The following is a 23,268-nucleotide window of genomic DNA, read 5'->3' as shown; positions in this document are numbered from 1 at the left end:
TGAAGGATATACACAATGAATGGTAGGTCCTGAGGGAGTGCTGAGGAACAAAGGGACTTGTGTACGAGTCCATAGATCCCTGATGGTGTCAGCATAAAGGGTGGTAAAGAAGGCATATGGAATGCTTGTCTTCATTAGTTGGATTACATAATAAAGGAGCAAGAAAGTATTAAAATATTCCACTGCAAACGCACTGATTTCCCACTGTTACTTTTTGACTATATATCCTCACACCCAGCTTCTTGTAAAGACTCTATTCCAATCTCCTATTCCTGTCTCCATAGCGTCTGTACCAATGATGCCAACTTTGGCAAGGGAGCCTCTGAAATGTCCTCCACCTTCCTCAGCTGAAGATTCCCCAGCATTGTTGTTGACAGGGCCGTCAGCCAGGTCTGACCCAACTCCTGCACTTTGGCCCTCACCCCCTCTTTGTCCCACCACAGTGATAGGTTGCCTTTGTCCTTACCTAGCATCCCTCCCGTGTCCACATCCAGAGGATCATTAGCTGCCATTTCTACCACCACCAGACATATTCCCCTCCCTTGTCAACTTTCCACAGAGACGGTTCCCCTGGTCTGCTCTTCCTTCACTCCCAACACCACCCCCCAATGCTTTACCTGCACTTAACACCATCTACAATGCCCTTGCCCCAACACCCCCCACACCAGGCTTGTTATCACAGTCTGCTATTACACACAACCCATTGTTAGCTTCTAACAGCCCCCATTAATAGCTACTCTCCCTCATAGCCAGATTGTTATCCATCCTTTGTCCAACTGTTGTTCTTCCCCTGGGATCTGTCTGCCTGTAGTTTACTCTTTACTCCTCTCCCCATCTTGGTCTTCTGCATGTAAACCAATATTTCCTTAACTACAGTAGACAAACAGGAGGCTGGAAGAATGCAGCAAGCCCGGCAGCATCAGGAGGTGAAGTCAATGTTTTGGGTATTAACCCTTCAAGACCAGGGGTAGGGGAACTACATTAAGGGGGTGGGGGATAAGAGTAGCAGAATAGTGCGGTAATGATAAGTGAACACAGGTAGTGGGTACACCCTGGTTGGGAGAGATGTTTCTGTTTGGTAGCTGGAAGGAAGGGTCAGTAGATGGAATGTAAAGGAGAAGGCAGGGCTGGAAAAGGAGCCAGGAGATGGGTGGAAAAGTTATTTGGAATTAGAATTCCAATATTAAGCCCTCTTGGCTGTAGGCTGCCTAATTCTTTCATTTCAAACAGCTTTCTGCCTCCTACATTCCATTCTACCCTCTAACTCTTCCTTCCAGATTCCTTCCTCCCCATCAACCATTCAGGTCATACCCACTTGTGTCCACCTATTACTACCTCACCGTTCTGCTACTCTTCCCCTTCCCATCCCTCTTTCTGTTGCACACCCTAAGCCCATATTTAACCCTAAAGAAGTGTTAATACCCGAAATGTTGACTTCTCTACCACCTCATGCTGTTTGGCTTGCTGTGCTCTTCCAGCCTCCTGCCTGTCAACTTTGGATTCTAGCATCTACAGTTTTTTTAACCACTTTCCTAGCTACCGTCAGTTCTGAGGAGGGCTCACTTGACCCAAAACATTAACTCTGATTTCTCTCCACTGCTGCCAGATCTGCTGAGCTTTTCCAGCAACTGTTTTTATGTAAAACACTGATTCGGGCACAAATTGATTATTCTGTGGTTCTGGTCACCATACAATCAGAAGGGTGTGATTGCACTGGAGATGACTTGCCTCATCTGATCAAAAGATGCCCTGAGGAGAGACTAAACTCCAGAATCCTCAACTGCTCCTCGTGATGAGCCCAAAACTGTTCAATATTCCAAATGACCAGAACCTAGTACGCTTCAGCAGTACATCCCTGCTGTTGTATTTAGCCCTCTCAATGAATCTTAATGTCATTTTTTGCCTTACTAGCTGCCTGCATGTTAACTCTTTTTTTTTTTGTATCCTGAACTCTTGATTTAAGTCCCTTTACATTTCAGAAATCTGAAGCGTAAAGTCTGCACTCCTACCAAAGTACATAACCTCTCTTTCTCACACTTTGTATTCTATCTGCCATTATATTTATTAGCTACAAACTCAGGTTTCAAATGCATTATTGCTGTGAAACGTTGAGATTCTAACCTTTTCTGGGGTTAGAACTAATTTTGAAAGCTATGGTTTTAAAAAATAGAACATTGTTTAAACTTCTGCATAAAACAACGCCTCTTGTGTTTCAGGAAATTGTATGTCTTCATATCAATATTCGTGTGCTTGCTGATATCTGGTTTGGTTGTCTTCTTCTTGTTCCCTCGGTCAGTGGTTGTGACTGATGATGGAATCAGAGTCGTCCTTGTGAAGTTTGACAACAATAACTCCAGAGTCTTCATTGACATGACAGTAATGAATTTTACGTAATATATTGAAATGCTAGTATGGGTCATTTTTTATAATGGGTGTTTCATCAATACAATTGAATTAGGGGCACTGTTTCTAAAGCATGACTTCTTAAAATGTGTTGGCTGCAACATGATTACAGCCCCAATACTTTAAGCACTGTTTCTTAATTGTGATTTTTTTTTTCCCCCCCTCTATAACATGACACCACGCAGCCATTGCATGAAAGAAGAACTGTATTTGGAAGTACTTTGTTATTCCATTTTGGAGTTTTGCACTCTAGCCTTTCCCTTTTTAATCTAATCTGATTTATCTCGAATATCTGTACCTTAAGCTTTTATTTTCTCCTTTCAAGTGCTAACCAGGACCTAGCAGTTATGTTGTCACATTCTGTTTTGGGTCCCTAAGTTGGGCTGCTGTATGAATAACTGAGCTGGTTCAGATAGACCAACCAGGATTTGCAGTTTAACTTGATGTCCAGAGTTATACTCTTTCCATTTCTGAAGAGGTGTAATTTAATCTCTCTATTTGAAACCTCTTTCAGTATTTAGATTTAACAGGTTTGTCAAAATGTTTAGGCTAATATACAAAAGGATATTGAAAACCATGGTAACTATCTTTCAATGAAATTACAACACCTTTTTTTTCCCCCACATCCAAGTCCTTTTAGACTTTGAAGAATTGCTTTTGACCTGTTATCACCCTTATATGGGGAAAGTGGCAGCTAATTTATGTACAGCAACAAGAGAAATGAGCAGATAACATAGCTTACTGCAAAAGTAACTGTTTAAATTGCCTGCCTCCAGGTTTGGGTCCCCTCAATCACAAGCTGCTTGTGGAGATGTGATGGATGCAGCAACTTGAATAAATGATTGTAATAAGGTCCAAATTTTGCCTCTACCCCAAGATGCTGAGAGGCATCTTGGCCTGAGGCCTGAGAATGGGCCATTGGCACCTTGCACACCAGAGATGCAGTTCTTTGACCATAATATACAAATTTGAAGTTCAATTGATTGGCTGTACTTCAGCCATGAGACCTGAAATGTCTACTGCAAGTTCCTGAGCTAGTTTAAAATCAAGCTATCTTCACATTGGATGTTGCAAATGTGAAATGTTGTTTTTCTTCACCCTCCTTTTTGAAAAGTCATCTTACTAGCTTTGTAACAAAAAAAAATCTTGCCTGGAGGTGCTCATCAAGTCTATGGTTGGTTAACAGGTGTGGTGTGATGACCTGCACCATCTTGGAGTTAAGGTAGAACCAAGTGTTCCAACTTATGGAAGTACAAAAAGTCGTCCTGCTTTGCAGTGTAATGCAGTAACTCTAATATAGTAACTAGCAATTTAAATGAGGGATTTAACTTGTAACTATAAACTGGCAGTAAGCTTTTAAAGTGCATTTAGGAGCATTTTTCTAGATTAGTCTCCATCTGACCTAATGAGGAAAGAGGCATTACTGCATCTGAGTAATGAAGTGTGTTTTGTAGGGGATCTTTAGACCAGCAGTTGAGCCCTGCTGATGTTCCTACAGGATAGGTATGATCCTAGAATGAAATCATCAGCCTTGATAAAATATCAAACTTTCTAATGCAGTAGTATTAAAGCATGCCAGGCTACAGATTTTCTTTCCCCCTCTGGTGTCTGGCAAAGCATTGACCATCTATGTAATTCTGGCCAATAAAAATGTTAACACTTAAGCCTGTTTTCCTAACATTAAATTCCAGTGGCAGATCACTTAATGGTCCACTCAAATATTTCACCATAATACTCTTGGCAGTACCACCTGAGGGACCACTGCTCACCCCTCATCAGCTGGTGGGAGGTAGTCTCTATTTCCTCATACTTTTGTCGTGAGCAATAACACTCCTCTGGTTCAGATTTCAGTTTGGGTAGGCTGTTTTATTCAAGCCCTTGCTGTATTTCTATTAAGATGGACGCCATCTTTTTTTTTTTGTTCTCCTTTGCCTTCACCCTTTTTGTTTTTCCCCATTTAATCCAGTTGTTGTATACAATGAAATTTTCCAAGTCACCTCCCTGTTTCATGGGTGCAAAAAAAAGTATAGTGAGGTTTAATCAAAACACTCCAAACAACGCAAGATGTCCCTTCTATAGTATTTCCAGTTTATCTTGTGGTTTTACCACCCTGACTGAAGCCAATAATTTTTCATTAGCCAGATAATTTCCAAGATGAAACCAATTCCTGTAAAGAGGAATTGATTTTACTACTCTTGCTACAACTCCTCCTTTAACTTACTAGAGTCATAGAGATGTACAGCACAAAAACAGACCCTTCGGTCCAATCTAGTCCCATTTGCCAGCACCCAGCCCATATCCCTTCAAACCCTTCCTATTCATATACCTATCCAGATGCCTTTTAACTGTTGCAATTGTACTAGCCTCCACCACTTCCTCTGGCAGCTCATTCCATACACATTTCACCTTCTGAGTGAAAACGTTGCCCCTTGGGTCTCTTTTATATCTTTCCCCCCTCACCATAAACCTATGCCCTCCAGTTGTGGACTCCCCCACCCCAGGGGGAGTCTATTTATCCTATCCATACCCCTCATGATTTTATGAACCTTTTTATAAGGTCACCCCTCAGCCTCTGACGCTCCAGGGAAAACAGCCTCAGCCTTCTCCTTATGACTCAAATCCTCCAACCCTGGCAACATCTTTGTAAATCTTTTCTGAACCCTTTCAAGTTTCACAACATCTTTCCGATAGGAAGGAGACCAGAATTGCACGCAATATTCCAACAGTGGCCTAACCAATGTCCTGTACAGCCGCAATATGACCTCCCAACTCCTGTACTCAGTACTCTGACCAATAAAGGAAAGCATACCAAACACCACCTTCACTATCCTATCTACCTGCGACTCCACTTTCAAGAAGTTATGAACCTGCACTCCAAGGTCTCCTTGTTCAGCAACACTCCCTAGGACCTTACCATCAAGCATAAAAGTCCTGCTAAGATTTGCTCTTCTAAAATGCAGCACCTCACGTTTATCTAAATTAAACTCCATCTGCCACTCAGCCCATTGGCCCATCTGATCACGATCACGTTGTAATCGGAGGTAACCACCTTCGCTGTCCACTACACCTCCAATTTTGGTGTCATCAGCAAACTTACTAACTGTGTACCTTTTTTATGCTCACATCCAAGTCATTTATATAAATGATGAAAAGTAGTGGAACCAGCACTGTTAATTTTTAATCAACTCAAATGACTGGTTGGCTTATAACCTCCAGTACATGTCAAATTAATATTTTTTCTTCCTTCCCACTGGAAGATAAATAGTATCATCAGCCAGCATTGATTACTTTTGTTCCATATATTTATTGGTTTACCTTGAAATTAAAGAAATCCTTCCCTTGGAGAGAAAATATTCCACCACTCATGTTCTGATTCTCAGTAATCAAAACATTTGATGCTTGAGTCATCTTTCCCATTTGGACATATTTCTTTGGAATGTACTTTTTTTGTACTCTTACAGGTTTTACTACACTTTTTTTTCTTTCCTGATTGTTTTTAAACATTTGTTTAGATGTTCCTACTATTTTTGGTCTCCTATTTTTAATTTCCAGCCATTGGCTTTGGTTTGTCTAGTTTTATTATAACGGAACCATGTTTCCATTACTGCTGTCTTGCGCATGTTCCCTATATCTACTGCCCTCTGGGTCCAACAGGTTGTTTTTCTCATTCCTCCTAAACAAATTAATGCTTAGCTTCTAACTTTCACTTTCTGGTTGAAGGAATGTTTGCTTTGGGGGAAAGGATTCTCAATCTACTCTCCGTGCCCTTGAAACTTTTCCCCAGACGCCTCTGCAAGGAAAACAAACCCAGCCCCTCCTTGTAACTGATCTTGGGCAACATTCTGGTGAATCTCCCCTGCACCTGCTCCAGTACAATAATATCCTTCTGATTTATGCAGTTCTGGTCGCTACACTTTTTTTCACTGGCCTAACCAATGTTTTTTATTTTTTTTGTGTGTGAGACAAGACTTCCATCCTCCATATTCTACATCCTGGCTCATCTTGGAACCCCTACAGTGTGGACAGAGGCCATTTGGCCCATCAAATCTGCGTCAAACCTCCAAAGAGCATTCCATGCAGACAGTTTAACAAGGCCAATCCCACCTAACCCCCACATCTTTGAATTGTGGGAGAAAACTGGAGCACCTGGCAGAAACCTATGCAGACATGGAAAAGAGTGCAAACTCCACACAGTCACCTGGGTCCCTGGCACTGAGACGCAGCAGTGCTAACCATGCTGTCCTATGAAGGCAAACATCCCATTAGCCTTCTGCAATACCCTGTCTACCTGTGCTGACACCCTCTGGGATCTTTGGGATTTGTATACAAAGTCCCTCCGTTGCTCCGTACTCCCAAGGGATCACTGTGAACTTCCTTCCCTTAGACGACTCAATGCATCGCCTCATTCTTTATCAGGATTAAATTCTATCTGCCATTGCTTTGCCCAGTTTACCAACTGATCAATATCGGACTGTAGCCTCCGGGTGTCATCCTCATCACCACCACCAATTTTTTGCTATCAACAAACTTAAACCTTTGACATCCAAGTCATTAGCTAGCATAAGAACAGCAAGGATCCCACCACCAATCCCTATAGTACATTGCTGTTCACAAGCTTCCTAAAAAATCAACCCATCACCTTTTTCTCCTACTTGTATGTCCAATTTTTGGATCTAGTTTGTCAACTTGTCTTGAATCCTGTGAGAACTGGAGAGTCAGAGTGGGTAAGAGGGAAGCTGGAAAAAGCACAGCAGATCAAGAATGAAGAGTGGGGCTATGAGCTCTTGCCTTTCTGGGCCAGCTTTCAATGTGGGACCCAGACAAAGGTCTTGCTGAAGTCCATGTAAACTGGTAACTGCACAACCACCATCAAAAATTGGCTTTTTTTTTTGAAATAGTCATTTGTTAGGTAGGATCTCCCTCTAACAAATCTGCTGTATTCCCATTTCATTCTCCACTTTTCTCAAGATTTAAACCACTGATCCCAGTAGTTTATTACTTCATTTGTGGAAAGTGGGACATTGCTGGCTGGGCTAGCGTTTATTGCCCACCTCCTGTTCACCCTTTTAAGGTGGTGGTGAGTTGCTGCCTCAAACTGCTGCAATCTACTTTGTCTGTTCACTAATCCTACAAACGTCTGATTTATTTCTTGTCTTTTAAATTTAATCACAAAGCTCCAAAAGCAAGCTTGTTCTAAAGTCCTAGAAATGTACAACACTGTAACAGACCCTTCGGTCCAACCTGTCCATGCCAGCCAGATATCCCAATTTAATCTAGTTCCACTTGCCAGCACTTGGTCCACATCCCTCAACCCTTCCTATCCATATACCCATATACTTTTAAAAAAAAAAAACTCAGATGTTCGTGAGACATGATTTCCCACACACAAAGCAGTGTTGACTATCCCTAATCAGTCCTTGCCTTTCCAAATATATATACATCCTGTCCCTCAGGATTCCCTCCAACAACATACCCACCACTGACATCAGGCTCACCGGTCTGTAGTTCCCTGGCTTGTCCTTACCACCTTTCTTACTACCAGATGCCTTTTTAAATATTGTAATTTTACCAGCTGCCTCCTTTGCCTCTAGCAGCTCATTCCATACACACACAACCCTCTGCATGAAAAAGTTGCCCATTAGGTCCCTGTTATATCTTGTCCCCCTCACCCTAAACTTATGCCCTGTAGTTCTGACTCCCCCGCCTCAGGGAAAAGACTTTTTGTCTATTTACCCTATCCGTGCCCCTCATCATTTTATGAACCTTTATAAGGTCACCCCTCAGCCTCTGACACTCCAGGGAAAACAGCCCCAGTCTGTTCAACCTCCCCCTATATAGTTCAAATCCTTCAACCCTGGCAGCATCCTTGGAAATCTTTTCTGAACCCTCAACTTTCACAATGTCCTTCCGATAAGAAGGAGACCAGAATTGCACGCAATATTCCAACAATGGCCTAACCAATGTCCTGTACAGCCGCAACATGACCTCCCAACTCCTGTACTCAATACTCTGACCAATAAAGGAAAGCATACCAAACGCCGCCTTCATTATCTTATCTACCTGCGACTACACTTTCAAGGAGCTATGAACCTGCACTCCAAGGTCTCTTTGTTCAGCAACACTCCCTAGGACCTTACCATTAAGTGTATACGTCCTGCTAAGATTTGCTTTCCCAAAATGCAGCACCTCATTTATCTAAATTAAACTCCATCTGCCACTTCTCAGTCCATTGGCCCATCTGATCAAGATCCTGTTGTACTGAGGTAATCACCTTCGCTGTCCACTAAACCTCCAACGTTGGTGTCATCTGCAAAATTACTAACTATACCTCTTATGTTCGCATCCAAATCATTTGTATAAATGATAAGTAGTGGACCCAGCACTGATCCTTGTGGCACTCCACTGGTCACAGGTCTCCAGTCTGAAAAACCTCTGTCTTCGACCTTCGAGCCAGTTCTGTATCCAAATGGCTAGTTCTCCCTGTATTTCCGTGAGATCTAACCTTGCTAACCACTCTCCAATGGGGACCCTTGTCAAACGCCTTACTAAAGTCCATATAGATCACAGCAACCACTCTACCCTCATCAATCCTCTGTTACTTCAAAAAACTCAGTAATGTTCGTGAGACATGATTTCCCACACAAAAAGCAGTATTGACTATCCCTAATCAGTCCTTGCCTTTCCAAATACATATACATCCTGTCCCTCAGGATTCCCTCCAACAACTTGCCTGACATCAGGCTCACCGGTCTGTAGTTACCTGGCTTGTCCTTTATCACCTTACTTAAATAGTGGCACCATGTTAGCCAGCCCTCCAGTCTTCCAGCACCTCACCTGTGATTATCGATGATACAAATATCTCTGTAAGGGGCCCAGCAATCACTTTCCTCAGCTTCCCACAAAGTTTTAGGGTACACCTGATCAGGTCCTGGGGATTTATTCACTTGCATGCGTTCAAGACATCCAGCACTTCCTCTGTAATATGGACATTTTGCAAGATCTCACGATCTATTCCCCTACATTTTGTCTCTTCCTTGTCCTTCTCCACAGTAAATGCTGATACAAAATATTCATTTAGTATCTTCCCCCATCTCCTGCAGCTCCACACAAAGGCCACCTTGCTGATCTTTGAAGGGGGTTTTTCTCTCCCAAGTTACCCTTTTGTCTTTAATATATTTGTAAAAATCCTTTTGGATTCTCCTTAACTCTATTTGCCAAAGTTATCACATGTCCTCTTTTTGCCCTCCTGATTTCCCTCAAGTAAATTCCTGCTGCCTATATACTCTGAAGGATTCACTCAATCGCTCCTGTCTTTACCATATGCTTCCTTTTTCTTAACCAAATCTTCAATTTTCCCCAGTCATCCAGCATTCTCTATACCTACCAGCCTTACCTTTCACCCTAACAGGAATATGCTGTCTCTGGACGCTCATTATCTCATTTCTGAAGGCTTCCCATTTTCCAGTTGCCCCCAATCAACTTTTGAAAGTTCTTGCCTAATACCATCAAAATTAGCCTTTCTCCAATTTAGAACTTCAACTTTTAGACCTGGTCTATCCTTTTCCATCGCTATTTTAAATCTAATAGAATTATGGTCGCTGGCCCCAAAGTGCTCCCCCCCTGCCCCTGACACCTCAGTCACCTGTCTTGCCTTATTTCCCCAAGAGTAGGTTAAGTTTTGCACCTTCTCTAGTAGGTACATCCACATACTGACACAAATTTTCTTGTGTACACTTAACAAATTCCTCTCCATCTAAACCCTTAATACTATGGCAGTCCCAGTCGATGTTTGTTTGGAAAGTTAAAATCCCCTACCATAACCACCCTATTATTCTTACAGATAACTGAGATCTCCTTAAAGTCTATGTCTCAATTTCCTGCTGACTATTAGGGGGTCTATAATACAATCCCAATAAGGTGATCATCCCTTTTCTTATTTCTCAGTTCCACCCAAATAACTTCCCAGAATGTATTTCTGGGAACATCCTCCCTCAGTACAGCTGTAATGCTATCCCTTATCAAAAATGCCACTCCCCCTCATCTCCTCCCTCCCTTTCTATCCTTCCTGTAGCATTTGTATTCTGGAACATGAAGCTGCCAGTCCTGCCCATCCCTGAGCCATGTTTCTGTAATTGCCATGATATCCCAGTCCCATGTTCCTAACCATGCCCTGAGTTCATCTGCCTTCCCTGTTAGGTCTCTTGCATTGAAATAAAAGCAGTTTAATTTATCTGTCCGATATTGTTTTCTGCTCTGTCCCTGACTGACTCGCTTCTGTTCTCAACTGTAACAGTCTCTGATCTCTCCTCACTATCTCCCTGGATCCAAACCCCCACCATACTAGCTTAAGTCCTCCTGAGCAGCTCTAGCAAATCTCCCTGCCAGTGTATTAGTCCCCTTCCAATTTAGGTGCAATCCTTCCTTCTTGTACAGTTCACTTCTACCCCAGAAGAGATTCCAATGATCAAAAAATGTAAATCCTTCTCCCATACACCAGCTCCTCAGCCATGCATTCATCTGCTCTATCCTCCTAATCCTGCCCTCACTAGCTCATAGCACCAGGAGTAATCCAGATATTACTACCCTTGAGGGACCACCTCCTTAAATTCCTGCCTAACTCTATATTCTCCCTTCAGAATCTCATCCTTTTTCCCTTCCTATGTCGTTGGTTCCAATGTGTACTATTAATACTAAAATAATCAAAGTATCTTCCACTGTAAAGACTGCAAAATATTTAACTCCTGCCATTTCCTTCCTCATAATGTCCCCCCAGATTCATTTTTTCAAAGGGGTTTGTTTACTTTGATCTTCCCCCCCCCCCCCCCCCCCCCCATCTTTTGATTATTTAAATTTTTTTTTTGTATTCTTCACTGGTTTGCCTTCAGTTTATTTTCTCTAACCTCTTTAGTCCTTAGCCAGATTCTGAAATTATTCCAGTCCTTGGGGCTATCACTAACTTTTGCTTCATGTTCTCTTTCTTTCAACTTGGTCTCTCCTTAACCAGTCATGGTTAAATGATGAAGTTAATCATACAAAATCTTTGCTTCTTGTTCCAAAAACCTTGTGTGCAAAGCCTTAAATTGCATTGTACCAAATGACATTTTCTCTTTTCTGTCCTTTTTTGGTTTTCTGTTAATAATCAACCACATTAACCAGCAAATCTACTGAAGCAGCAACTGAAAGCCCCCCTACTATTTATTTATTAAAACCCTGTCACAGTCCTAATTGTGATACATCCAGGACTCTGGTTCCAACCTGATTTAAGGTGGAACCAGTCCAAAGGAACAGCTCCCTCCTCCTCCTTCACCCCACCCCACCCTTTGCTGGTGCTAATGTCCCATGAATTTTAACCTTTTTTTTTAAACCAATCTTTGAGCCACTTCTTTGACACAGGGTCAACAAGATTGAAGAGAGAATTTGCTTGTGGCTCAGGAAGTAATCTGGAGATTAAAAAAGCAGAACCAAAAAAGATTAATTTGGTGCTTAGCTGCTCATCCATTTCTTTTTCCTACCTACATCATTGGTATCCCTATGGACCACCGGGTAGTAGTGGAAAAGAAAATGAGATTGAGGAGACTGGTCTCTAACAAAGAGAGAATCCAAAACACTCCCATCAGTATACAGAGAATAACAGGTGTAGTTGAAGGACCAAGAATAAATTTGTATAGAGGTAGGGTGTATGGCACTGTTAGTGCTAGAGCTATATGTGTCTGTCTTTATCAGAAGTGGTTAAGGAGGGGTATTGACACAAAGATGGTTTTCACAGCCTGCTTATACACTGTAGGGATTCTATTTGGTCTATGAAGTACACAGCAACCCTCTGAAGACCATTTCTCTGTCCACCCTCCCACAACCACCACCACCATTACAAATCCACCCAGCCTGCACACCCCTGGTCACTATATGGGGCAATTTAGCATAGCCAATCCACCAACCCCCACATCTTTGGACTGTGGGAGGAAATCCCCACAGACACTGGGAGAATGTGCAAACTGTACACAGTAGCTCGGCTAGAATCAAGCCCAGGTCTCTGGAGCTGTAAGGCAGAAGTGCTAACTAACCACTGATCTAAAAGTTAATTTCCAAGCAAAGGTGAGAAAGCTGGCTGTACTTGGATAAGATGTCAGATCTTCTTGAGAGAAGAAAGTGTGGAAATTGGAGGCACTAACCTTTTTTCTACTTCACAAATAGTGGGGAAGGACTGGGAATTGTGCCAAGATGAGCCCAGCAATGAAGGCCTGTTAGTTTAACCTGTAGTTGAAAGTATTTTTCTTCTTAATGGGCCTGGCCAGACCCAACCCTTTTGGCAGGTGTAAGGTGGATATCCCAGGAGTGATGCAGCTGGTCAAACCACTCTGCTTTAAACAAAACAATTCTCAAACACACTGGATGAAATGCTATCAAAAGAAAACAGAATTAGTCAGTTTTATTCTATCATAACTTAATGAAGCTGGTCCAATTCTTGCAACATCCTATAAACATACCCCTTGACAAAAGATAAATTCAAACACCGGGTCCATAAGATAGAAGAGCAGAAGGTAAGCTATTCAGCCCATTGAGTCTGCTCTGCTGTTCAATCATGGCTGAAGTTTCTCTACTCCATTCTCTTGCTTTCTCCCTATAACCCTTAATACTTGAGAACCTATCTCCAACTTAAATACACTCAGTGACCTGGCCTCCACACTGCCTTCTGTGGCAATGAATTCCCTAGATTCACTACTCTCTCTGGTTGAAGTTTTTCCTTATCTCCATTCTAAAAGGTCTTCTCTTTTTACTCTGAGGCTATGCCCTGAGGTCATAGTGTCTGACCAATGGAAACAACTTCCCAACATCTACACTGTCCAGGCTATTCAGTATTGTGTTTCAGTTAAAGTCCCCTCAGCATTCTAAGCTCCAAGTTATAAATCAAGAGACCTTGTCTTTTTCAAATGAGATGAGATTCCCGACAGTGCAGAAACAGGCCCTTTGGCCCAACAAGTCCACACTCTCCCCTGAAGAGTAGCCCACCCAGACCCATTCACCTACTCCCTACTAATGCACCAGTCGCAATGGGCAATTTATCATGGCCAATTCACTTGACCTGCACATCTTTGGACTGAGAGGAAACCGGAGTCCCGGAGGAAACCCATGCAGACACGGGGAGAATGTGCAAACTCCACACACAGTTGCCCGAGACCGGAATCTAATCCGTGTCCCTGGCGCTGCAAGGCAGCAGTGCTAACCACTGAGCCACTGTGCTGCCCCACAGTTAAGCTTTTCATTCCTGTGACCATTCATGAACCACCTCTGAACACACTTCAGTGTCAGTACATGCTCTGAGAGAAGGGGCCCAAAACTGCTCACATTACTCCAAGTGTGGTCTGACCAGAGTCTCTTAGAACCTCAGAAGCACATTCCTGCTTTTATATTCAAGTCCTCTCAAAAGCCATCATAGCATTTGTCTTCCTAACTACTGACTCAACCTGCAAGTTTACCTTGAGAGAATCTAGGGTTAGAACTCTCCAGTCTCTTTGCAGTTCAGACTCCTGAATTTTCTCCCCATTTAGAAAATAGTCCATGCCCCCCTCCTTCCTACCAAAGTGCATGACCTCTCACTTTCCCATTTCTACTCCATCTGCCATGTCTTTGCCCACTCTCCTAACCTGTCTAAATGCTTTTGCAGCCCCCCCCACCCCACCACCTCATTGCTACCCATCCCTCTACCTTTCTTTCTATCATCTGCAAGCATAGCCAGGATGCCCTCAGTTCCTTCGAGATTGTTAATGTATAAAGTGAAAAGTTGTGGTCCCAACACTGAGCCTTGCGGAACACAATTTGTCACCAGCTGCCATCCTGAGGAGGACTTTTTTTTTTTATCCCCACTCTCTGCTTTCTGCCAGACAACCCAGCTTCTTTCCATGCTAGCACCTTGCCTCTGAAACCATGGGCCCTTGCCTTACTCAGTAGCCTGCATGGCACCTTGTCAAAAGTTGTTTTGAAGTTCAGGGAGATAACAAACATTGGCTCTCCTTGGTCTAATCTGCTTTTTACTTCCTAAAAAGACAAGTAGAAGAGTTTTCTTTTAAAGAGAAAGTTCTGGCAAAACTTCTGTTGAAGCACTGAGCCCCTTTTCACTGTAGCTGCTTCTCTCCGTCCCCAGCAGTTTTTGACTGCTTGCTTTAAAAAAAATAACAAGCTAGGAGGAAACCTGTACTGGCCACTCCCCTGCTATTGTGGAAAGTAACCATTTCCAGACAAATCAGTACCTCTGCCTTTCTGACCCTCTTGGGTAGAAAACAAAGGATGATGTCACCTTGTTAAAGGGGCAGCAGCATCAATACATTTTAGAAGCTCTAATCTGGGGTAAAATTAACTTTGCTTGGGATGAAGAAAGTCCACATGGATTTGTTAGAGGCACGTTGTTTAACTAGATGAGTGTCATTGACAATAATGGGGCTTTCAAAAGATGTTTATTAAAGTGCCAGATAATAAGTTTGTCAAGCTCATTCTATGGGCCTTGGACAAATTGTATTACCCTGCAGAGGACTTAAGGAATTAATAGCAGAACAGGCTGTGTTTTGAACAGAGTTTTTGTTCCTTGCCCCATTAAGTGTTGGCCAAGTAGGAGCAGCTGGCTTTCCCTGTGACACCTGCTCCTGGTGAAGCATGCTAAAGCTTGGTGACTTCAGAAGTGTCACAAAGCAAACTTAACCAGACAAAAAATCCTATAAGATTTCAACTTTGGGATTTTTTTTTTGGCAGTCAAAAGTCTGAACCACATTGTGCAAAAATTGAATCGTAGACTCATCCTGTGACAGAACCTGTTGATTGGAATTGTAGCTAAATGACGCTGTTAATCAGTAATCGCTAATGTAATGCTGTTGCTTTAAACATGTTATGTCCTTGGTTTTTTTGGGAGGGTTGTAAAGGCAGAGGTGCCCAAGGGTCTAGTTTCCCCATGGAAGGGGAGTGTCCAGTTCAGGTTTTTTCTAGGGGCTTTTGTTTGTTAAAGCTGTAGTAGTCTCCATGTGAGTCCAGGGGAGTTGCATGTAAAGAACTCCTCTGACCACCTTCTGAAATCTCCTCTTGGGTGTCGTTGCCTCTTGCCTGTAAGAATCTGTTTTGAACTTACCTTTTTTGCCAAAGGGTATACTTAAGGGATGTTACAGTATGGAACAGTTATTAGTAATAGCTACTGTATCAGCAGTTAAGTTTTCCAATAGTTCTTAATTTTGTTTTCTTTTGATCATGTTTCAACTGTAGTGTTTAAATTCTGTTTTACTTAAAGCTGAGTGGTTTGACCAGTTACATTACATCTGGAATACCCATTTCACATCTGGTAAAATAAGGAAAATGTTAGGGTATAGGCTACCTCAAAACATTTTGACAGGGTCTGGCTTGGTCCAGAACACTAAGTGGGGTTGAGGCTTAACTAAAGGGGTTTTTATTTGGTTGCTGCATGCAATAAAGTTTTTTAAATAATTATTTCTTATTTGATTTGATTTCATAGGCTACTTTTTGTTTTAAATTCAGCTACTTAAAGTTAAGAACACTTTATGCACAGAACTGAGTGCAATCTGAAGTATTGTGAACTATTGGGAGGATGGTGTATCAGCATCTTGCAGAGGATAAGTTATGAAGTGCTGCATTCACTTAGAGGAGAGCTTTAAATTTTAAAAGGATGCTATTCTGAAGAGTGCTGGCACAAAGACTGGGTATGGGTGTACAAATAACTTGAAGGCAGACTGGTTAAGAAAGTATGAGCTTCTGGGCTTTGTAAATGGAGGTAGAGTACATAGTGAATTTTTGTTTTAAACCTTAACTGAAGTATTGATCTTGAAGGATATGAAGGGTTGAGGTTGTGCAAAAGATTTGAGAATTGTTCCATGCTTGAGATAATTGAGGAAGAATTAGAAAAGTTAGATTTGATCAATTTCTTAGTTCAGGTGGCTAGACAGGAAGTCTCCTTGGTTAAAAACAATGACTACAGATGCTGGAAACCAGATTCTGGATTAGTGGTGTTGGGAGAGCACAGCAGTTCAGGCAGCATCCAAGGAGCTTCGTAATCGATGTTTCGGGCAAAAGCCCTTCATCAGGAATAAAGGCAGTGACCCTGAAGCGTGGAGAGATAAGATAGAGGAGGGTGGGGATGGGGAGAAAGTAGCATAGAGTACAATAGGTGTGTGGGGGAGGGGATGAAGGTGATAGGTCAGGGAGGAGAGGGTGGAGTGGATAGGTGGAAAAGGAGTTAGGCAGGTCGGACAAGTCATGGGGACAGTGCTGAGCTGGAAGTTTGGAACTAGGGTGAGGTGGGGGAAGGGGAAATGAAGAAACTATTGAAGTCCACATTGCCCTGGGGTTGAAGTGTTCCGAGGCAGAAGATGAAGCGTCGTTCCTCCAGGCGTCTGGTGGTGAGGGAGTGGCGGTGAAGGAGGTCCAGGACCTCCGTGTCCTCGGCAGAGTGGGAGGGGGAGTTGAAATGTTGGGCCACGGGGCGGTGTGGTTGATTGGTGCGGGTGTCCTGGAGATGTTCCCTAAAGCACTCTGCGAGGAGGCGCCCAGTCTCCCCTTCCCTGTTTGGAAGGATTGTAGAGACCAGAGGGGACAGAGTAAAGATTAGCAAAATAACCAAAGGCAGCAAGTGTAACTTTTTTAAAACCCAAGAAGCGGTTAGGATCTGGAATGCACTGCATGAGAAGTTGGTGGCAGCAGGTTCAGTTGTGGCTTTCAAGAGGGAATTGGATAAGCACCTAGAGAAGAAGAAACTGTAGGGTTACAGGAAAAGATGGGCAAGTAGGATGATGAATTGGCCTTGCAGAGTGCCAAACTTGAGGCAAATAATTACACACCTTCAGCTGTTTTGATATGTACTTGCATTGTAAAATTGTTAAATGGAACCTGTAACATTACAAAATGTAACCTTATTTTGTTAGCAGTAGTCTTCAGTAAATAGACTACAAATAACTTTCAGCATACTCTGCTGATCCAGTCTGGCTTATAACTAATCCATTTGGCCAAACTGTTAAATCTGCTGACAAGTGATGTAATGTCATTGCTTTAAAACACTTGTTTGTGATGCAGTCTATAGTTGCCAGTGTGAAACTTTGGAAGTTATTTGGAGATGTGTATTATTGCTTTCTACCCTGTCAATTATAATCTTATTTAACCTTTTTCTATAGATCAGCCAACATTTGAAACCTATTTTTTTTTTTTACTGACCTATCTGATTAAAGATGCAGGTAGAATTTGCCAACTTTTCTTGAATAGTATCTTCCAGATCCTCCAAGTGCTTCAGAGCCAGTTGAGTTTTTTTTGACTTACAAACTGGCACTCCAGCCAGTTTGCATGAGATCCAACAAGGAAGAAATTAGTAACTATTTTTTTAGGTGCTTGTTTACTCCAATTTCTAACATTTTGAAAGTAACCAACCTGTGACTTGGGCCTGAACTGATGTGAGGCGCCTTTCCTGCCTGGAGTTTGGCACGAGGCCAGAACTTTTGTTTAAACATTGCAGATCTTTTAACAACTTTTGAAGCTAACATCGTGGACAGAGCCATCATATTCTGGAGTGAGCCAGTTATGCTGGGCAAGATTTCAGTAAACTGAGCTAGTGAGCACAGGCCCAAGCATTCCTGCTCATTCCAATTGTCTGATGTTTGCAAAAGTGTTTCTATTAAAATATTATTCCAGCCTTGTTCTGATTTTTTTTTTGTTTTGAAGGAAGGTACATTGAAATTGTGCTCCCTCCTTTTCTACTTCTGTGGTGTGAATCAGATTCCTGTTTATTGCAAAGCATTGCTAATTACTAGTGAAAGTCATAACCCAAATTGATATACTACATTAGTGCTGAAACTAGTGTAAATGAATCTCCTACCACTCCTCCTTTCTCCCTCTCTTTCCCCCCCCCCCCCAAACATGTAAACATTGTTTACACTATTTTTATTGGTTTGAAATTTTTAACAATTGCCAAGAGTGTTCACTGACCTTTTTTAAATTTCAGAGTACCCTCAACATTAGCAATTCCAATTTCTATACTGTTTCTGTGGATTCACTCACCTGTCAAGTCCAGTACATGAAAACTGTGATTGGAACAAAGCAGCTGAGCAATGTTTCTGTTATACCACCTCTGAGTGAGAAACAGGTACTTGTGCCATGTTTTATTGTCTTTTTGTTTTTCGTTGTGCTGTCTGTTATGTAGATGAGTGTTCACTCATGCACAATACAGCTTGCCAAAGGACCTGAGGCAATTGGTTCCTAACTAAATGCGTAGGTGTCCCAGAAACTGGCAAAGGATCATTGCGGTATTATGTAAACTAACCTCATTCAAGAGTCTATTCTTTCACCCTCCTGTGACGATCAAGGAAGATTTGAATCCTTGTCAGAAGTGTGACTAATAAGGTTCGATTTGCTACCTCTTTATACAGTGAATGATGGTATCTTGTATCTATATTGCTAATCTTGCAGGTGAACTACACTGTCCGAATGGAGTTCAGTGGTTCTCTAACATATGTATAGTAAGTAAAATTTTCTACTTTTTTGAAATCTGCTGGCATTTAGGTCATTCTATGCAAGTATATTATGATTTTATTCAATAAATGTCTGTTATCTGTACTATGATTACATGGCAAAGGTCTCCATACCATTAATTTGAAAATACTAAACTTCTATTCAACGTAAATAACTAAACAAATACTGTCATCCTCAGTGGCATTGATCAGAACTTCACTGGACTAGACTTTAAATATTAGGCTGCAGAAGTAGGCCAGAGGCTGGCAATTCTGTAGTGAGTAGCTTGCCTCTAAACCTGCACACCCCCCAACTGTGGGCAAGCTTTGATCTCAGGAGTGAGAAGAATCTATGCTTGCCTGGCTGAGTGCAGCTCCAAGGAAACCCCACCCAAGAAACACCACACCCCATCAAGGCTTAGAACTAAACTTGTTAATAGGGTCATGTGTTCATCCTTGTTTTATTGCTCAGATCTCCAATTTAAAATTGAAGCACTGGGGGTAGCTTGGAAAGTTTATTTAGAGAATTAATTTTCTCTCATTGTGCATTGTTTTTGGTAAAATGAAATTAAATTGACTTGTCCCCTGGTACTTTCACATGTTGGAAATGTGAATTTGTGGTGTGATGGCACCTAAAATTTGAGGGACTGGGTTTTTAGTGCAACTTGGTAATTGGCTACTGTTTAATGCTGTAGACGTATTACCAAAATTTGTGCTATTGGTTTTTGGCTATTTCCTTTTAATCCCAACTTGTTTGAGTTGGTTGGGATGAAATGAAAGCTGTCGTTTTTTTTTGTCTGAGGATAGTTTTTTTTTTGAGCTTCTAGGTTTTTGTTCAGGAAATTGTGGTTGGAGGAGATGAGGCCTACATTTGTTGCCTATCCCTGATTCTCCCTTGAAGATAGTGGTGAGCTGCTGCCTTGAACAATTCCCATTCTTGCAGTGTAAGGGCACCCACTATGTTAGGGAGGGAATTCCTAAGATTTCGACAGACAAAACTCTATTTCATTGAAGACGGTGAGTGACTTGAAGAACTTGCAGTGTAGTGTTCCCATATATTTATTGCCCGTGCCTTTCTGGGTGGCAAAGAATGCAGGTTTGCCCAGTACTGTCTGAGGAGCCTTGGTGACATGTGCAGGGTATTTTGCAGATAGTGCTGCTGGTGAATGGCACCCCAAATCAGCAAACTACTTTTGTCCTAGATAGTGTCAGTCTTGGTTTTTTTTTTGAGTTACACTCCAGGCAAGGGGGAAGTATTCCATCACCCCATTGACTTGTGACTTTATAAATGGGGAGATGGTGAGTATCATGCCACAGAATCCTAGCCTCTGACCTGCTCTTGTAGCCACAGTATTTGTAGTCCAGTTCCATTTCTTGTCAGTGATTGCCCCACTAACAGCATCCTGGGGTTATCAGCAATTGCAATGACATTAAATGTCAAGGTGTGATGGTTGGATTACCTCCCATTTTTGTCTGGTACTTGCATGTTGCAAATGTTACTTACAAACATGGGTCTTACGATTAGCATTTAACTCTCGGTGAAACTCTAACCTCCTTGTAACTCTTGTTACACAAGACACAAAGATGGTGTTCTGGACAGAGGAAATCGAGAGAAATAGTTGCGTTGTCTTTGCTCACGGGCTCTGAATGGTTTCTGTGCTGATCAGAATTCCACTGCTTAGTCTTTGGTTTCTTGTTTGCAGTGTCACAAGGTGGTTGGTTCACACTCCTTCTGAAAGGCTGTGACTTAAGTCCACAGCTTATGGCAACTGCCAAGTAGGGGGAAAACACTGGTTTTCTTCAGGCTTAAAGTAACTTTTTATTGCAGAGATGCGTACTGATATGCCATGGGGGCATTGAGCTAAATCACCTTCCCTCTCCCTGTATTCGCAACACAGTAAAGTCAAAATATTCTCGAACCCTTCAGTTGTCCTGATGGTTCCTAACCAGACTTTACAAAAGTTAGCAGACTGATTTTATAGTTGAGCAAAAACTAATATAATACTAACTTTAGCAGAGCTAAACTAAACAACAATATCTAATGTCTAAATACTTTAAACCCAGTCTCAAATAGAAATATGGTACGAATGGGGCCATTCAGCCCATCTTGTCTATGCCAACCCAAGTTGGGTTTTAAACATAGCCTCGCTCTCTTGCAAACAGACAGTTAAAGAATAAAAAGGAAAATAACAAGGTGTCACAGGCATATGAGATTGACTAATGTCTTCAGAAATCAAGCTAGATACAATGCAAATTGCTTCGAGTAGGCTCCTGAGGAATACTCATTTCACTTAATCCTTATAACTGGAATTTTATTCTCAATTTTTGACAGGATCATAATGGGAGAGCAACTAACTCATTTCAGCAGCTTTCACAGCCACAACCATCTCTTTAAAAACAGTTCAAAGTTCAGTTTCTCTCCCACCATTTTGAGTGGCTGGCAGTGGCCGTGGCCTTCCTGTGGCCCCTTTTAACATCCAAGCATCTGCCAACCTTGGAGCATAATGCATCTCCAGACTTGATGTCTGATTTATGTTCAAAATCATTGTCATCTCCAATTAACTTCCAAGGCCAGGTCCCTTCTAAATGAATCATTTTTTATATAAAGCTGCTCACAGTCTAGATGTCACCTTCAATTCACACTTCCAACTAAAAATGCAAAATAAAAATAATGAAGGCCTTGACTGCATTCCTGGGGATAGGTAGAACCTCCAATACATAAAGGATCGGACTGGCCCAATTGCTGCAGAATGCTCCAAGTAGTTGAACCATTCCATGTCACCTGTCTTTGTGGGGAAGTTTGTAATGGAAAAAATCACCTTTTTGACCACCAGTCCATCAGAAGTGGTCAGCACGTAGCATCCTCCAGACCCTATTGCGGTTTTTTTGTCACTGAGCTGCTCAGGACAAACCTTGACACAGGACTGTCCTCTATGATCTGTTCCCTGGTATGCACGCTGAGACAAGCATCCAACTGTGCCTGGAGGGCCATCGGTTTGATGAAAGACACTCTTTGGTCTGCTTGAAACTTGCTGGCCTTTCAGAGCAAGGAGTTAACCCTGACTGGATGTTGCAGACTTGCACATTCTAAGGTGCAATGGGAAAGACCACTCTGAGGCCTTCCTGCTGAAGGTAAATGGGGGTCCATTTAGTTACTGGAGCCTAGTGGTGGTGCTCAGGCCTGTAAATACAGTCTGGCCCAAGACATGTCTTTGGTTTGTTTAGATAGAGTCAAATGTTTGTTTCCTTTTAACATGCTACTGTATAAACTGAACTGTTTGTGACTGTATATAAGAGCTAATGAATAAGTTGTTTTATATTTTGAAATAGTGAGGTCAGAAGTTAACTGGCCCTGGCAGAACCCAAACTAAAGGCTAGTGAGCTGGTTACTGCTGAGCAAATGCCCCTTGATAACACTGTCGCCAGTTCTTTTGTCGTCATACTAGTTGATAACAACACCGGACAAATTTTTATTTCCAAAGTGAGACCTAGCTTGATGGACCGCAAGTGTTGACTTCTTTGAAATTTACTGTGGTGATAAGTCATATACACTTGGCAAGCAGCAATGTTTTTTTAAAAAAAAAATTAATGCACCAAGAAATAAGCTTAGTTTGTGTTAAACCATTTAACACTGTCTTGATATGAATATCAAAAATAGTGAACCAGATTTTCCAGTGATTGGCAATCTTTGATTTGCCTTGCTCTCCTTTTTCTTTTTAATTTTACGAAAGAGGAAAGCTGTGCATTTCTGTTAGGGTCTCTCTGTTCCAAAGGTTGTCGTAATGCAGAGCTGTCTGAGGATAACAAACTATGCCCATCTTCCCAACAGTCAGTAGCATTTTCTGAAATTTAAAAGTCTAAGCAGCCATTTTGACAGCTGCTGTCAAAAGGTAAGTACATAAGTGGAGTTTTTTTGGGTGGAGTGGGGGAAGAGTGTGTAGAACAGAGCAGGGTGGGCTGTAGAAAACTGGTCTGGGTGGTGAAAATAACAGGGTGGAGCTCTGGTGTGGCAAGGAGTCTTCTCCAGTTGGATCTGACACCAGGAGAGCAGCTAGGTTAGAATTGAAAGATCAGTATAGGGTCTGCTTTCTCTCCTGTGTTGAAGGGGCTCTCTGCTCTCATCCCTGTGACTTGGAAGTAGCATCCCATAAGAGGGAAAGTGCAGTGATGGATTTTTGGCATTTTTCTGACTTATTGACTAAAGCAGTTCTTTTTTTCCCTGCAGTACCTTTTGCACGATGCCATCAATCAAGGTCCACAATATTGTTGTCTTCATGCAGTAAGTTCTTCAAGAACAGAGTCTTGTTTAAATAGAGAAAAACTGAAAAGTTGCAACACTGACTGACTTGAAGTTACTTGTACACAAAACAGAAAGCTAGCA

The 23,268-nt window shown here is 42.0% G+C and overlaps 1 protein-coding gene across 1 annotated transcript in view; it reads left to right on the top strand.

Moving 5' to 3' along the window:
• Nucleotides 1-23,268, top strand: part of LOC122543370 (transmembrane protein 106C-like) — a 58,757-nt gene that overhangs the window by 23,848 nt on the left and 11,641 nt on the right. The window contains exons 3-6 of the mRNA XM_043682016.2: nucleotides 2,217-2,376; nucleotides 18,383-18,523; nucleotides 18,847-18,896; nucleotides 23,113-23,166. Of these exons, the coding sequence (XP_043537951.2) occupies nucleotides 2,217-2,376; nucleotides 18,383-18,523; nucleotides 18,847-18,896; nucleotides 23,113-23,166 (405 nt within the window). The remainder of the gene's footprint in view (nucleotides 1-2,216; nucleotides 2,377-18,382; nucleotides 18,524-18,846; nucleotides 18,897-23,112; nucleotides 23,167-23,268) is intronic.

The sequence above is a fragment of the Chiloscyllium plagiosum genome, unplaced genomic scaffold (genome assembly GCF_037043375.1).
Source record: "Chiloscyllium plagiosum isolate Xiang-an unplaced genomic scaffold, Cpla_swu_hap1 HiC_scaffold_53X, whole genome shotgun sequence".
NCBI lineage: Eukaryota > Metazoa > Chordata > Chondrichthyes > Orectolobiformes > Hemiscylliidae > Chiloscyllium > Chiloscyllium plagiosum.
Note: the sequence above shows the minus strand (reverse complement) of the source record. Positions and strands in the feature narration are given on the sequence as shown.